Source organism: Centrocercus urophasianus, unplaced genomic scaffold (genome assembly GCF_019232065.1).
Source record: "Centrocercus urophasianus isolate 14NV4802_14NV808 unplaced genomic scaffold, USGS_Curo_1.0 seq_38, whole genome shotgun sequence".
Taxonomy (NCBI): domain Eukaryota; kingdom Metazoa; phylum Chordata; class Aves; order Galliformes; family Phasianidae; genus Centrocercus; species Centrocercus urophasianus.
The window spans coordinates 5,165,079-5,177,309 of record NW_024884955.1 but is presented as its reverse complement, the minus strand read 5'-3'; the positions used below and the strand labels follow the sequence as shown (position 1 = coordinate 5,177,309).

Here is a 12,231-nt window from a genome sequence, read left to right as displayed (position 1 = left end):
AAAACAAAGACTTGTTTGTGAGCAGTACTGATCAGCCTGTACAAAACTCATCACCACAGCATCTGTGGCTTTCCAGCAAAGCATGAAGCAATACAGGAGTCAGCTGTCACATTTTGGTCTGAGCTGTGCATTGCTCTAGATACTGGCTTTGCCTGGCATTCTTGTGATGGCTGAGTTATAACAGAGTGCTCTGCAACAAACAAGCACCTATTTTGTCCAGTGTTTTTATTTGCTCTGTGGGAGTATTTGTTCTTGTTCTTTCTGAGTTTTGTAGCTTTTTAGCCCAATTACAATTCCTTTCTACATTTGGTGTGTATATTTAATTGGCTCTTGGAGATCACCAGGGAACGTGTCTGTAGAGCAGCTTACAAAGGGGAAGGGGTGAAATCCATGGTAAGGGTTTTGTTTTGGTGTATGCAATGTATTTTGGGGAATGTAATGTCATGGACATCATTATGTTCTTACACCGTTCAGATTAACAACAGAGATGGCCTCATGGAACCCCCTGTTTCCCTCTTCAAAAAGAAGCAAAAAACCTATTTTTTCCCTGAAGTCACTGATGCCATGGACCAAATTGGTAACCATATTTGAGGGAACATGTCTGATGTTTCACTCAATAGCCTCAGCTATAGGTATATAGGTATAGCTATAGCTATATAGCCTGCACAGGTGGTGGATGTGGGTTCTCACACACCAGTAGTGTCACCGGGGGTAATGTGTAACACAGTGCCTTTGCAGCTGCACAGATTGTGTTCTAGAAGTAGGTCAGGCCAGCCCCATACAATCACGACAAACACAGTTCAAACGTGTGCATTTTGCTTTTGTCTGGTCCCTCCCCACATGTTCAGCTCCCGTAACTCCTGCTCAGCATTCACAATTCCATGACTGCCAGCTGGTATCAAGAACCAAAGCTCCTAGGAAATGCTGCCGCTTTGCAGGACGGAAAGATCACCTTTGAGTTGGAGGCATTGCCACACGTATTGCTTCAGCCACACTCGGCATACGCCCCCAAGCCTACAAATGCAGCGTTACTTGAGGGATCACCAGAACGCTCTGAAAACCAGCCAGAGGAGTGCTTACTGAAATCAGTGCCTTGCCAGAGGAATAAGCTTTGTTTCCATGCAAATTTTATACCGATACAACACAAAAGGAAAAGCACAAACCACCTGCACATCCTGCTGCACGTGGGCATGCTCTGAAATTAGGCCGGAAGTTTGTTGAACGCGTTTAGCAATGTGAAGCAGTTACTCCTCCCATACGGTTTATTGAAGATCTCAGTTTTCAAAGCATGAGTAGCAGTGAGGCCCATCATTCTTTCCAACATGCAAAAGGCACAAAAAAGTCATAAATGTGATTCTGTGCAAAGTGTCTCTAAGAAAACACACAGCGAGAAAATGACAGAAAGGAGCCCCCATCAGAAGAGAAAGCCAAAGCGTCCTCAGAAAAGTGCTGGAACACTTTTCCAGACAGTTCTGGAAATGGTGGTCCTTGGTCAGAGTCCAGATATGCTCAGGTGGTGAAAGATGCTTTGCAAATCCATGAAAGGAAACTCAAGATGGAGGCAAAAGGCTAAAACAAGGATCCCCTTCGTGTGCCAAAGCTCAGGGTGGAAGTCAAAATCATTCATGTCAGGAGAAAAACGTGGCAGTTAAAGACAGGCATCAAATTCTTTTTTAAAAAGAGCCCACCAAAACCAGACATACAAAGTGGATGTATGCCAAGAGCAGCTCCATACAAATATTCTTTTTGATGAAAATAATTTAAAAAAAAAAAAAAAAAGGATAATTGAAGAAAGCAAATCCACCTTCACCGTGACCAGCTACTGCACCCTGCCCCAGAAAAGCCTTCGAGCATAACACTGGCTTGTAGAAGAAGGAAGTCCCCACTAGTATACGTGAAATGTGGCCGGTGAACACTCTGGAAACACAAACAGGGCTGAGTATCCAAGTCCCACTGTTAACCTGGGTGTTGGGAGCTCCTCAGGGTGCCCATCTCCCCCTGGAATTGCACCCGCAGTGCTTCCCAGTGGGCACGGGGAGCCAGGCCAGCCCCCAAGCCTCCCACTGGAGTGGAATACTTAAACCTAAAAAGGCATTTACAAGTTGATGCATTTTTGTTGCTGTTATTTCCTTGCAGTATACTTTTCTACTTCTAGACTATGGAATGTTACATTAAACAATATTATTATTCATACCTTGCCTCAAATTTCATTACAGTTGCTGAGGCTTCGTCATAATTTCACACAGCACAGAGACACCAATCTAAACACCAAGCTGCCAGCATTAGATGTATTTTTTCTTTAAGTACCAGTAAGCAAAATATCCCATTCCCCCCAGAGATCCCATCAGGAAGGAGGCTCCGAAGAAGGAGGGAGGTTTCCGCTTGACCAGCCTGAAGGCATTGGGTACCACTGCGGAGAGCAGCGTGGTATGTATGTCTCCCAAGACTTTCCTGAAGGCAAAGCGTTTCTGTATCCTGTCAAAGAAGGACTGTAGGTTAGGTCTGCTGCCATCTTCCCAGTATTTCTTAGAGAGTCCTAGAAACTTGAGGCGATGCAGGGTAGCTCCTAACAAGATATCGGCCAAGGTAAAGACACATCCGCAGAGCCAAAGTTCACACTTCTGCCCTGGAGAAACAAATGACAGAAGAGGAAGGATGAGAACAGGTCCTTGGATGGATGCTTAAAGGCTTGCTCAAAAGCTCCACAAAGGCAGGAGGTTTTGGATTAGACTCCAAATCCTTTTCTGAGCACTGTGACGTCCCAGAAGACCAGACCTTATCTGTTAGGAGGCCACGTGGGGCCACAAAGCTGGGAACGTGCAACGGGCATTTATAACCCGCATGGAGACACAAATCAATATCTACAAAATAGCTGTGTTGTGGCTCAGTGACCACTTTGCTGCATTAATGCTCAGAGAGAGCAACAGCATTTGTCCTTGGCTGCTGCTGGGAGATGCAAGCTGTTTGACACGGTAACACGGTCCTATTTTAGGGATGTGAGAAATCCTTGGGAATCAAAACCATCTGCTGGCCCAGCCTGGCTGCTCTCCCTGCATGCTGTTGGGGAGGTCCTGACTCAGTCCCCTCTCTAGCACTGGGACACCAAATTGCTTCAGTGCCACGAACCAGGTTTTGGGTACAGGCACAGCTCGTGTGAGTGCTGGGCATGAGAGAAGGTATCACAGCACTGATAGTCCCTGATAGTGGTGAGCCTGGAAATAACATCATCCAGGATATGTCCATGAAAAAGCATGCTGGAAGAAGCTGGCTCAGGTTATTTCCTGCTAACAAGGAGGAAATAAAGGGAGGTACAGGAAAGGAAAGAACTACAGAAGGGGCACAAAACCCGGGTGTCCACTGCATAGAGCTGTGCCTTGGATATCCCTGCTTGTTATGCTTTGCAAGCAAGCAGTGGAGTTGGGATGCTGCTCAGCACCTGCCCAGCAAATCTCAGAAGCAGAAGTAAAGCACAGTACATGGTAAGAAATCCAGTTCCTGCTCTCTCCGGGCTGCAGAGAAACATTATCCTCCCTTGGTGGATCTAAATGAAAAGGAGACCCCAAAATGCTGAGATGTGCTGGGAAGGGAAGGTGGGATCTGCTGCTGGCCATAGGGATAGGGATCTGTGCTCTGCACCCACCTTAAAACCTGGGATGCTTTGCACCAAATCCTTTATTTTGGCTCTCCTCCACTGCCCTGAGCAGTTAGTATTGCTGTGTGAAGCTCTGCTTAACAGACAGGGTGGAAGGCTGGTGCCTGGAGGCAGCCCTGTGCTCAGGCACAACTGAAGCTCAGCTGCCTGCGGGGCCAGGCCATGAGAGTTATTGGTAATTAGTAGGCCTCATTTGTACCAGCCTGGCAGCCTGCCTAATCCTGCCAGAGGCACAGCCTGAGTGGACAGATTGCCTAGGCCTAATTAGTCAATAAATATTTTCAGTGGCTAATAAATTGTGGGGGTGCTACAGCCAGAGCCTGCTGCAGGCTGCGTGGCCCTGGGGCTGGCAGGTGGAGGACCTGGAAGTCGGGGGCACCGCACCTGGCTGGAGCAGCTCTGCAGAGGGCACCTAAGGAGGCAGAATCCTGCTGAATCCCCCCCAGCGCTCAGGTCAGTCAGTGAGGTTGCCTGCTGGATGCAATTAAGCCGCTGCGTGGTGCCGCATTGAGACCTCAGGGCACGCTGCAGCCCTGTGCTGTGCTTGTGGGCCCCATGACGCACGGCTCCCCACATAGGGCCGGCTGTGGGGCTGCCCCTCGTTAACACCTCTGGGCTGTGCTCCATCCCTGCCATCGTCAGCTGTCCCGGGGTTAGGAGCCCTGCTCCAGAGGGATGCTGAGGTGACGGTGGGACAAGCGATGCGCGGCCGTGCCTGTGCTGCCAGGGCTGTGGGACGGCTCTCGGCGGGTGCTTGGCGGTGTTTGTTTGAGGTCAGGGCAGGCCGCAGCCACTCCAACCCTCCTGCTGCTGACTGACGCACGAGCTGCCACCTCACTGGGCTCCTCTGTGCCACCAGGCTCCCCGCCGTGTGCCACGGCCCGGTGCTGAGCGCTGGGAGCCCGGGGAGGTGGGCAGGCAGAGAAGACTTGCGGATGACACACATCTGTGGTGGCACGATGCCGAATCCTCCTCCCCCCATGGAGGCAATGGGCACAGAACGGGACCGCAGGGTTAGCGGCCGGTTGGTGGGTCACTGTGGAACGTGGGACGTGTCACTATGCTTCAGTGACTGCAGAGCTCCTGCAAAGCAGCCAGGAGGAGCAAAGCTGCGAGGTGGAGGGGCTACCTGGAGGTCAGCAAGGAAATAACAGCTGCGTGCCCTAAATGGGAGAGCCCCAAATGGTCTGCAGCAGCCCCTCTACTGTCAGTGCAAGCCCCATGGAACTCCGTGTGGGCTTTCACAGTGTGCAGAGCCATCGGCCATCCCCAAAGCAGCACACTTTCTGAACACCATCCAGCACCTACCTTGGTACTCCAGCTTCCTCTTCTCCAGCTCAGCCTCGATCTGGTCCAGCACCATTCCCAGCTCCCCCAGGATTTTCTTCAAGTAATTCACGTTGTCGTGCTCCAGGATCTTGGCCTGGTGGAGAGCAGTGGTGACACGGATGGATGGACCGATGGCTATGCATCCCCACAGTCATGCCCTCCACCAAAGAGCCACGTGCAGCTCTGGCCGACTCACCATGAGCTTCTTCTGCTTGGAGAGGTATGGCTCTGTCAGCGGTGGTTCCTCCTCGTGGTCCAGCTTCATCAGTTCCGTGCTGGCATTAGCCAAATGCCCTGGGGGAGATAGACAGAGGGGCTGCAGGGTCTGTCCTCCCACCCGGAGCTGCTGGCTGTGTGTGAGGGCAGGGATGAGCTGAGGGCAGGCAGGAGCTGAGCCTACTGGAGTATTCCCTGGTGAGCCGCAGCCTTGCCAACTTTTACAGCAGGAAAATGGTTTGTTCAGCAGGCTGGAAGTGCAGCTTTGGAGTACTCCCATCCCACAGGTTAGCTGCCTGGGAAGCAGCTGAGCTCCCTTCAGAGAGCTTAATTAAGAGGGATTTGCAGGCACAATCCCGCTGTTTTGTTTGAAAATGAGACTTTTTGATGCATTAAATAGCTTTGAAGTGCTGTTCCTCTGTGTTAAAAAAGAATAGACTGTGTGGCTCAGCTTCCCCTGGAGCCGCTTTTCCCATCTCTGCTGGGAGAAGCACAGATCAGCCCCATTCGGTGGGCTGTGCAATGCAACACCAGGAAGAAAACGGGTGTCTGTCCCAAAGCACTGATGGGAGAGATGACAACAAAACCAAGGATGGGATTGGATTTAAGCAGCGTAGCTGGTGTTTGGTTCAGCCTTGCTGTCTGCCAGGCCTTTCCCAACAGCGAGGCTCGGGGCCAGACAGAGTAAAATTCAGATCCTAGTTCCCCTGGCATGGCCTGGGCTGCTGCTGAGGTTTAGAGTGCGCTGCACAGATCAGGTTTTGGTTTATTGCAACAGCTGCTAATTGCTAAACACCAGCAAACGTGTTCACACAAGTCCGAAACAACAGAGACTGCCTGCTGCAAGAGCTCCTTGCACAGGGCAGCCTCCTCCCCGCTGTGCAGTGCACAGATGGAGGGATTTGGTAAGAAAAGATACGAGGGAGAGGAAAAGGTACTCAATCTCCATGGATGGGAGTCTTCCAGCACCTCTGCTCTGTTCCCATTTTCAGCCTTGAGGGTTTGCCTCTGCCTGCCCAGAGCTACCAAGCTGCTTTTTCCCTGTCCTGCACCTTTTACTCTGATTTTTTTTCCTGGAAATTATTACAACATCAGCAAGATGCAGAGCTGGTCTGCAAATCAGGGCCTGCCTTCCCCTGTCTCTGTGGCAGAGCCAGAGGGAGCTGTGTCCATGTGCAGGGTGCAGCCCCACTGGCAGCCCACTGGTGAACGGTGGAAGGGGTCTGGGAGGGAACCCACATCACAGGAGCCTGAAGGCCAAGGATGCAGGACAGGGCCACGGGTACCCCCGTGCCTGAGTCAGGGTCCTGGCCTGCCCTGTGTCATTTTAATCCCACGAATCCCAGGTTCCAGCTCTGGCTGCATGCAGAGGCTCTGGGGAGTCAAACTGGCTGCAGCCTTGGAGGTCAGAGCCGTGCTGTCACTGTGTGCATCCCCACTCCAATGAGGGGGGTCCCTGGGCTCAGCTGTGCTCATCCACCTGCCCAGGTACAGCACTTGGGGCTGCGGAGCAGGAGCAGGGCTGGCCAGGAGGGTGGCCGCGCTTGGGCCAGGAGCGCAGCAGCGGCTGCGCTGGCAGGTTTGGGTTTGTATCATGTGTGTTAGCTGCCTTTGCAAATCATATCTGGGCTGCCAGCATTACCAGCAGGGAAATTCAGCATTTCACTGCCTTGTCTCCATCAGGGCATCAGAAGGTCGGGAAGGGTCTCGTGCAAGGGAGCTAATGGAGGGAAGGGAGCAGGGTAAATGGCAGAAGAGGATACAAAATGCAGAGTAACACTTTAGGGCTGCAATAAATTGCCCCAAGCTGGGCTAACCTCCTCCTGGCAGGCACCATCTGTCTCCATCCTTGTTCCTCTGAATGAGAGCTTGGCTCTGCCAGTATGGATGTGGGTGCAGCCAGCAGTAGGTTCTACACTGCCACAAAAAAAAAAGCTCCCTGTTTTCCACCAGGAGCCTGCAGTGGCTGTTGGGGTTCTCTGTTCCTACAGAGGTACTCTGAGCCTCTCAGTCAGAATACCAGCCAATATCCTTGGCTGGTAACTCACAGGGGAGCCGGTGTTTATTATAGGAGCTGCCTGCAGACAGAGCCTACCAGACGGGAGGTGCAGGGCCGGAATCCTGCCGGCTCCCTGCCCCAGAGGTGACTTACTGCGGATCTCAGCGGTCGCGTACTTTGGGATCATGGAGTCGGTGGTGAGCTCGGGGTGCAGAATGCAGCCATGTGTGTAGGCATCCATGGGCAGTGAGTCCAGCAGCTCCCGGTACTGCAACACCCGCGAGTGCAGCAGGGTCCCGGGTTCAGGGATCAGCTGGGGGACGTTCTCTGGAAGGGGCAAATTGAAAATGTGTTAGAGGTGCTGGAACTTTTGGGGACAGGTGCTCATGGTCGCATAGCGGAGACCATTCCATATGGGTTACAAAGGAGTGGATGACAAAACAAAGAGCTGAGCATATCTCCCTCAGTGCCAGGACCATCTTCTCCCCAGGGCTCTGCACCTCCTTGGTTTGAGTTTTATTCACCTTGGTGGGGTGGCAGTTTGTATTGTGCTCTTTTTTATTATGTTTACAGCTCAGAATACACAGCGGATGGCAGCAGGAGGGAAACATTGCTCTTGTCTCCCCCAAGAACATCAGGAGCTTTTCTTTATGGGATCATAAATGTTTATGACTTCTGTGGATAGTTAACAGGTAGTGAGTGAATTTATTGCTGAGATTCCGAGCTGGGCTGTCTGCAGAACAGGGCTCTCCACAAGCCAGCAGCTGGAGCTAGCAAAGCTCACAGCAGCTGCTGATGGACTTTTGCAGATGTGGCCAATGCTGCTGCTTAACTAAGGAACTGAAACGATGGCTCTGGCCCCACTGCAAAACTGGCCAAGCAGTCATCCTTCGCTGTTGGCTGACCTCAGTGTCACCAGCAGAAAAAGTCAGTACTTCCATTCCTGGAAGCTGTGAGCATACTTCCTTACACAGGATTTCCACGCTCTGAGCATTGCTGCAAGGTGAGTTCTACCTCCTTGCAGCAATACAGAGACATCCTGATAATGCCCTTCCCACTTAACACGGGTGGATGAAGGCCCTAAAACAGAACAGGTGTGGAAGGGAGACATCCTTCCTCTTCGCAGGTTTTCCTACATGGCACTTCTCAGTGGGAAGGTGAGGCCGTGCACCTGGCTGCAAAACCTCAAGGGCAGGAGTTTTTCCAGAGCAGTGGGGAGGGAGCACAGTGTTCTGCTGTGGCAAGAAAACATAACTGACAGCGGAAAGATTTTGTTGCCAACTCTTGAAGATAAATACTTTCAATGTTTTGGAGGGCAAGGGAAGAGACAGGAGAAATTGAGCCGGTGGCTCTGCTGGCTTCCAACCACAAGTGCATGGCACACTGCTGATTGTTCCCCCAAAACAGAGCACAGTGTCTCCTGCTAGAGCCATAAATGCCCAGCGTGCTCAGAGCTGTTCCCTGCTGCCACGTCAGCCCACATCCCCTGCTGGGGACAGCGTGCTGCCAACATATGCCGGGTCAGCTGCTCTCCGCAGGGACCAGGCAGCAGCACGGAGCAGTGTGAGGACTGCAGCCCCACGCAGCAGTGTGCACCAAGGACGCGGGGCTGCCCCATCCGTGGGGCCGCTGCTGTGAGGGCTCCTCTGTGGGGCTCTGGTGTCTGTCTGTCTGCCTGCCATCCCAGTGGCAAGGAAGTGCGGCACCTCTGCTGAGCACGATGGTGGCCGGGCCGGGAGAGGACAGCAGCTGAGCTGGCATGGTGCCTGTGCTTGGGGAGCTATTTAGAGATGTTTTTGATGCCTCCGCTGCAAGGCTGATGGATGCTGGGGCGAGAGTCTTGATGCCACAGCCAAAGCTCCGTGCTGGGCTTTGAAGTCTCCCAGCAGAGCATCCCAGCGTGGCAGCCTGCGGATTTGGGATGACATGGACTGAGGGGCTGGAGATGCTACTTGCCAAAGCAGCTGCGTGAGGAGCGGCCTCGGACCTCAGCGTCCCAGCTTCAGCCCTGCTCCAAGGGGAGGACACAGGAGTTCCCTCTCAGCCGTCCCTTCCTCTGGATCTCTGTCACTCTGTCCCCAGCGTGCAGAGCCTGGTGGGATGCCACCGTACACCATGGGCTCCCCAAGCCATGGAGATGGGAGGAGTGGTTCAGTTTGGGAGCATAGACTCCAGGACAGAAGGGCAAACCCAGCTGCAGCTCTCCCAAATCCCCCTTGCAGGATTTGCAAGGGATGTCTGAGGATTTCTGCTGGAAATCCTTCATTTTGATAGGAAAGCGTGAGAATTGGACGTGAGCGAGCCAAACCTTTGTGGGAGGAAATGGGTGCATTTGGCCACCGACATTCAAATCTGCCCTACGTTTGTGCTGAGACGAAGCCCGGCACGCAGCTGTGCCCCCGTTACCTCCTGTGAAGTTCCTCTCCATGTAGTCGATGATCTGGTTGTAGTCACTGATGATGTTGTCCCGGTGGATGATGACGGGCACCTCCTCGCCCAGGTTGAGCCGCATGAACCAGGGCTCCTTGTGCTCCAGCAGCGGCATGCTGACATCGCGCTCCTCGCAGGGCAGCCCCTTCTCAGCGATGACCAAGCGCACCTGCAGCGGGGCACAGAGGGACAGCTCAGCCCCACAGCCCCACAAGTGCCCTGAGCGCACTGCAGGATGCAGGCAGGCAGCTGGGTGAGGATCTCCGTTCCTGGCAGTGGAGGGAACGTCCCAAAGGAGACCCACAACCGCCCGAACTTTGCAGGGTCGCCTCTGTCTGGCCCGTGGCGCTGTGACAGCAGCTGGGGTGAGAGCTCTGGGAGGGCTGAACGGCAGCCCTCAGCCCCCAGGTGTGGGTGGTCAGAGAGAGCAGCAGCACAGACCCGAGGAAGAGGAGGCTGAAGTGATGCTGCCCCTTGCTTGCAGTGGGTGCTGCAGCTCGGCTGGAGGAAGCCCACGCCATAACTCAGGTATGTCCTTCTCTTGGGGTTGGGCTCTGGCTTTTCTGGGCACGTCTTGAGCAGGAGAAAGGCTTTGCTTTGGGGAGGATTCCAGGCACTTGCTGTGCTCCGGGGAGTCCTGGCAGCAAGGAGAGTTCGATGGGGGATTTTGTTCCCCTTTTCCCTGCTGGAGCCACGCATTGCCCCTTTGTCCCCATGCATTTCCCATACAGCAGCCACCCAGGGACATCACACAGCCCTCTGCAACCCCTTGGCGCCCCGGTGCCTGGTTTCCCCCTCCTCTCTGCTTAGAGCTCTTTCCCAACCTTAAGGATTCTACGAGGCTCTCGGCTGCCACCAGCCCGTTGTACAGGTGGGAATGCTGACTCCGGCCCTGGGCACCTTGGGGCATCACATGCAGCCCAGCATCCTCCTCTTCTGCTCTTCTCTGTGCTCGCTGTGAATGTGCACTCAGAAATCTCACTTCAGGCTTCACGTGACCTTTGTGACCCAAGTGTGTCAAACAGGCAAAAAAAGCCTTGAGGGCTCGTCGGAGAGCCGTGCCTCACAGAAGTGCTGAATGAAGGAGAATTGCATGTTCTTCTCCAGCTGATGGCAGCTAAAAATGCACCTTAACAAATATGGGCATTTCTATGAGTACGTCAGAGTTCCAGGGGAATTAGTCATTAATTATTTAATAGCTGACAAAATATTTTTTTTCTTTTAAAGTCAAAGATAGAAAAGCCAGGTTCCATCCATGCAGATTGTCCCTCGGAGGGCAGGAGGATGCTGGGAGCAGAGCCCAACGAGGGCTACCGTATCTCCCCTCACTCCCAATCCTTTTCACCACCAGTACCTTGGAGTGGGGTGGCAGGGGCTGAGGACTCCCGGGGTGCCCTGAAGTGGGGTCCTGGGGCTGTCAGCAGCACAAGAATGAAATCATCCCTGTGGCAGCCCCGGGAGCTCGGGTGGATGGGATAAGCGCCGTAGCCCTGCTGCATCAGGCGCCTGCAGGTCCTTTGTGCGCAGGGCAGATGGGGACATCCCTGCTCACTGTGGGGCTCCAGGGGCCTCTTGTTGGGATTGGTTTATGCTCCCCGGGGCCCCCGGCAGCTCTCTGCCCACCTGACATTGATGGCACGGGAGTGGTAGAAGGCCCGGCAGATGGTCAGCTTTATGGCACTGCTGCCATGCTGCAAAATGAGCATTGGGATCGCCTGGAAAAAGTGATCTGGGGACTGCTTGGCTCCCGTGCTTTGCTCAGAGATGGAGGACCTCTGGAGTGGGATTTCCAGGGCCCTGCTGCAATGCTGGGGCAAATTTCTCCCGGCACGGGGCTGTGTTTCCCGGGGTCGCTCCCTGCGCTGGCTGTGCGAGGTCCCCACAGCTGCAGGGTGGTCCCCGGCTCAGCCTTTGTCTGCGCTTTGCTTGCGTTCGGCTGTGAGCGAGCACAAAGCAGAGGCGTCTCCCGCTGCAAACCCCGGGCTGAAAGCAAAAGCAGGGTTTGGCTGAGCCCCCCCTCCCTGGGGAGATGCTGATAAAACACAGGAATACGGGTACAAAAGGGCCAACCGGGTGTGTGCTGCTCCCCTCGCCCACCCTGGGAAACGGCTGCGTGCGGAGCCGTCCTCCCGAGCCAAGGGTATGCCCTGCCCGGAGAGGTGATTCCTCCGGGAAGCCGGCCGAGCTGTTACCTTTTGGGAGCTGAAGGACTGGGTCCAGTGGTACAAAACCAGCCTGTCCTGGGATCTGAGAGCGGGGTCCGTCGGATCCTGATTTTCCTCCCCCTCCTTGGATTTCCCCGCGTCGTTCTCCAGCGCCGAGATGGGCCACCAGCTGCAGTTGGTGGGAGTAACGTTATTGGGAGTCGCCATGACAGCCTGTGAGTGGAGGGGGACGATGGAGGAGCCGCGCTAGCCCAGCATCACATGGGCTCGGCGAGCAGCATCACTCCCGGGGCAGCTCCATCTCGCTGTGCTGGGGCTGGGCAGCGGGCGCGGGGCTGGGAAAGGGGAGCGCGGCCTCACGGCTCCTGGCAGGGCTCCCTGGGGAGCGGGCATGCTCGTGGCATCGCTGCCGTAGGAGGATGCTGCTCCCACTGCCTGCC

General features: G+C 54.3%; 1 protein-coding gene across 1 annotated transcript; it reads right to left on the bottom strand.

Moving 5' to 3' along the window:
• Nucleotides 1-2,231: 2,231 nt before the first annotated feature.
• On the bottom strand, nucleotides 2,232-11,998 carry GDAP1L1 (ganglioside induced differentiation associated protein 1 like 1). Its single transcript, XM_042832325.1, has 6 exons — nucleotides 11,819-11,998; nucleotides 9,603-9,819; nucleotides 7,350-7,523; nucleotides 5,178-5,275; nucleotides 4,961-5,075; nucleotides 2,232-2,626 (listed from the first exon to the last, which is right to left on the bottom strand). Exons 1-6 carry the CDS (start codon nucleotides 11,996-11,998, stop codon nucleotides 2,283-2,285), a joined length of 1,128 nt encoding a protein of 375 aa, XP_042688259.1. The 3' UTR covers nucleotides 2,232-2,282.
• Between the last annotated feature and the right edge of the window lie 233 nt (nucleotides 11,999-12,231).

Excerpts from the sequence above, each read along its gene's own strand:
- GDAP1L1 (XM_042832325.1), bottom strand. The coding sequence starts at position 11,998 with ATGGCGACTCCCAATAACGTTACTCCCACCAACTGCAGCTGGTGGCCC. Across the intron at positions 9,820-11,818 it reads AGTCCTTCAGCTCCCAAAAG|CTGTCCCTCTGTGCCCCGCT; the intron begins GTAACAGCTCGG and ends TGTGGGGCTGAG. Across the intron at positions 2,627-4,960 it reads GAGGAAGCTGGAGTACCAAG|GGCAGAAGTGTGAACTTTGG; the intron begins GTAGGTGCTGGA and ends TTGTTTCTCCAG.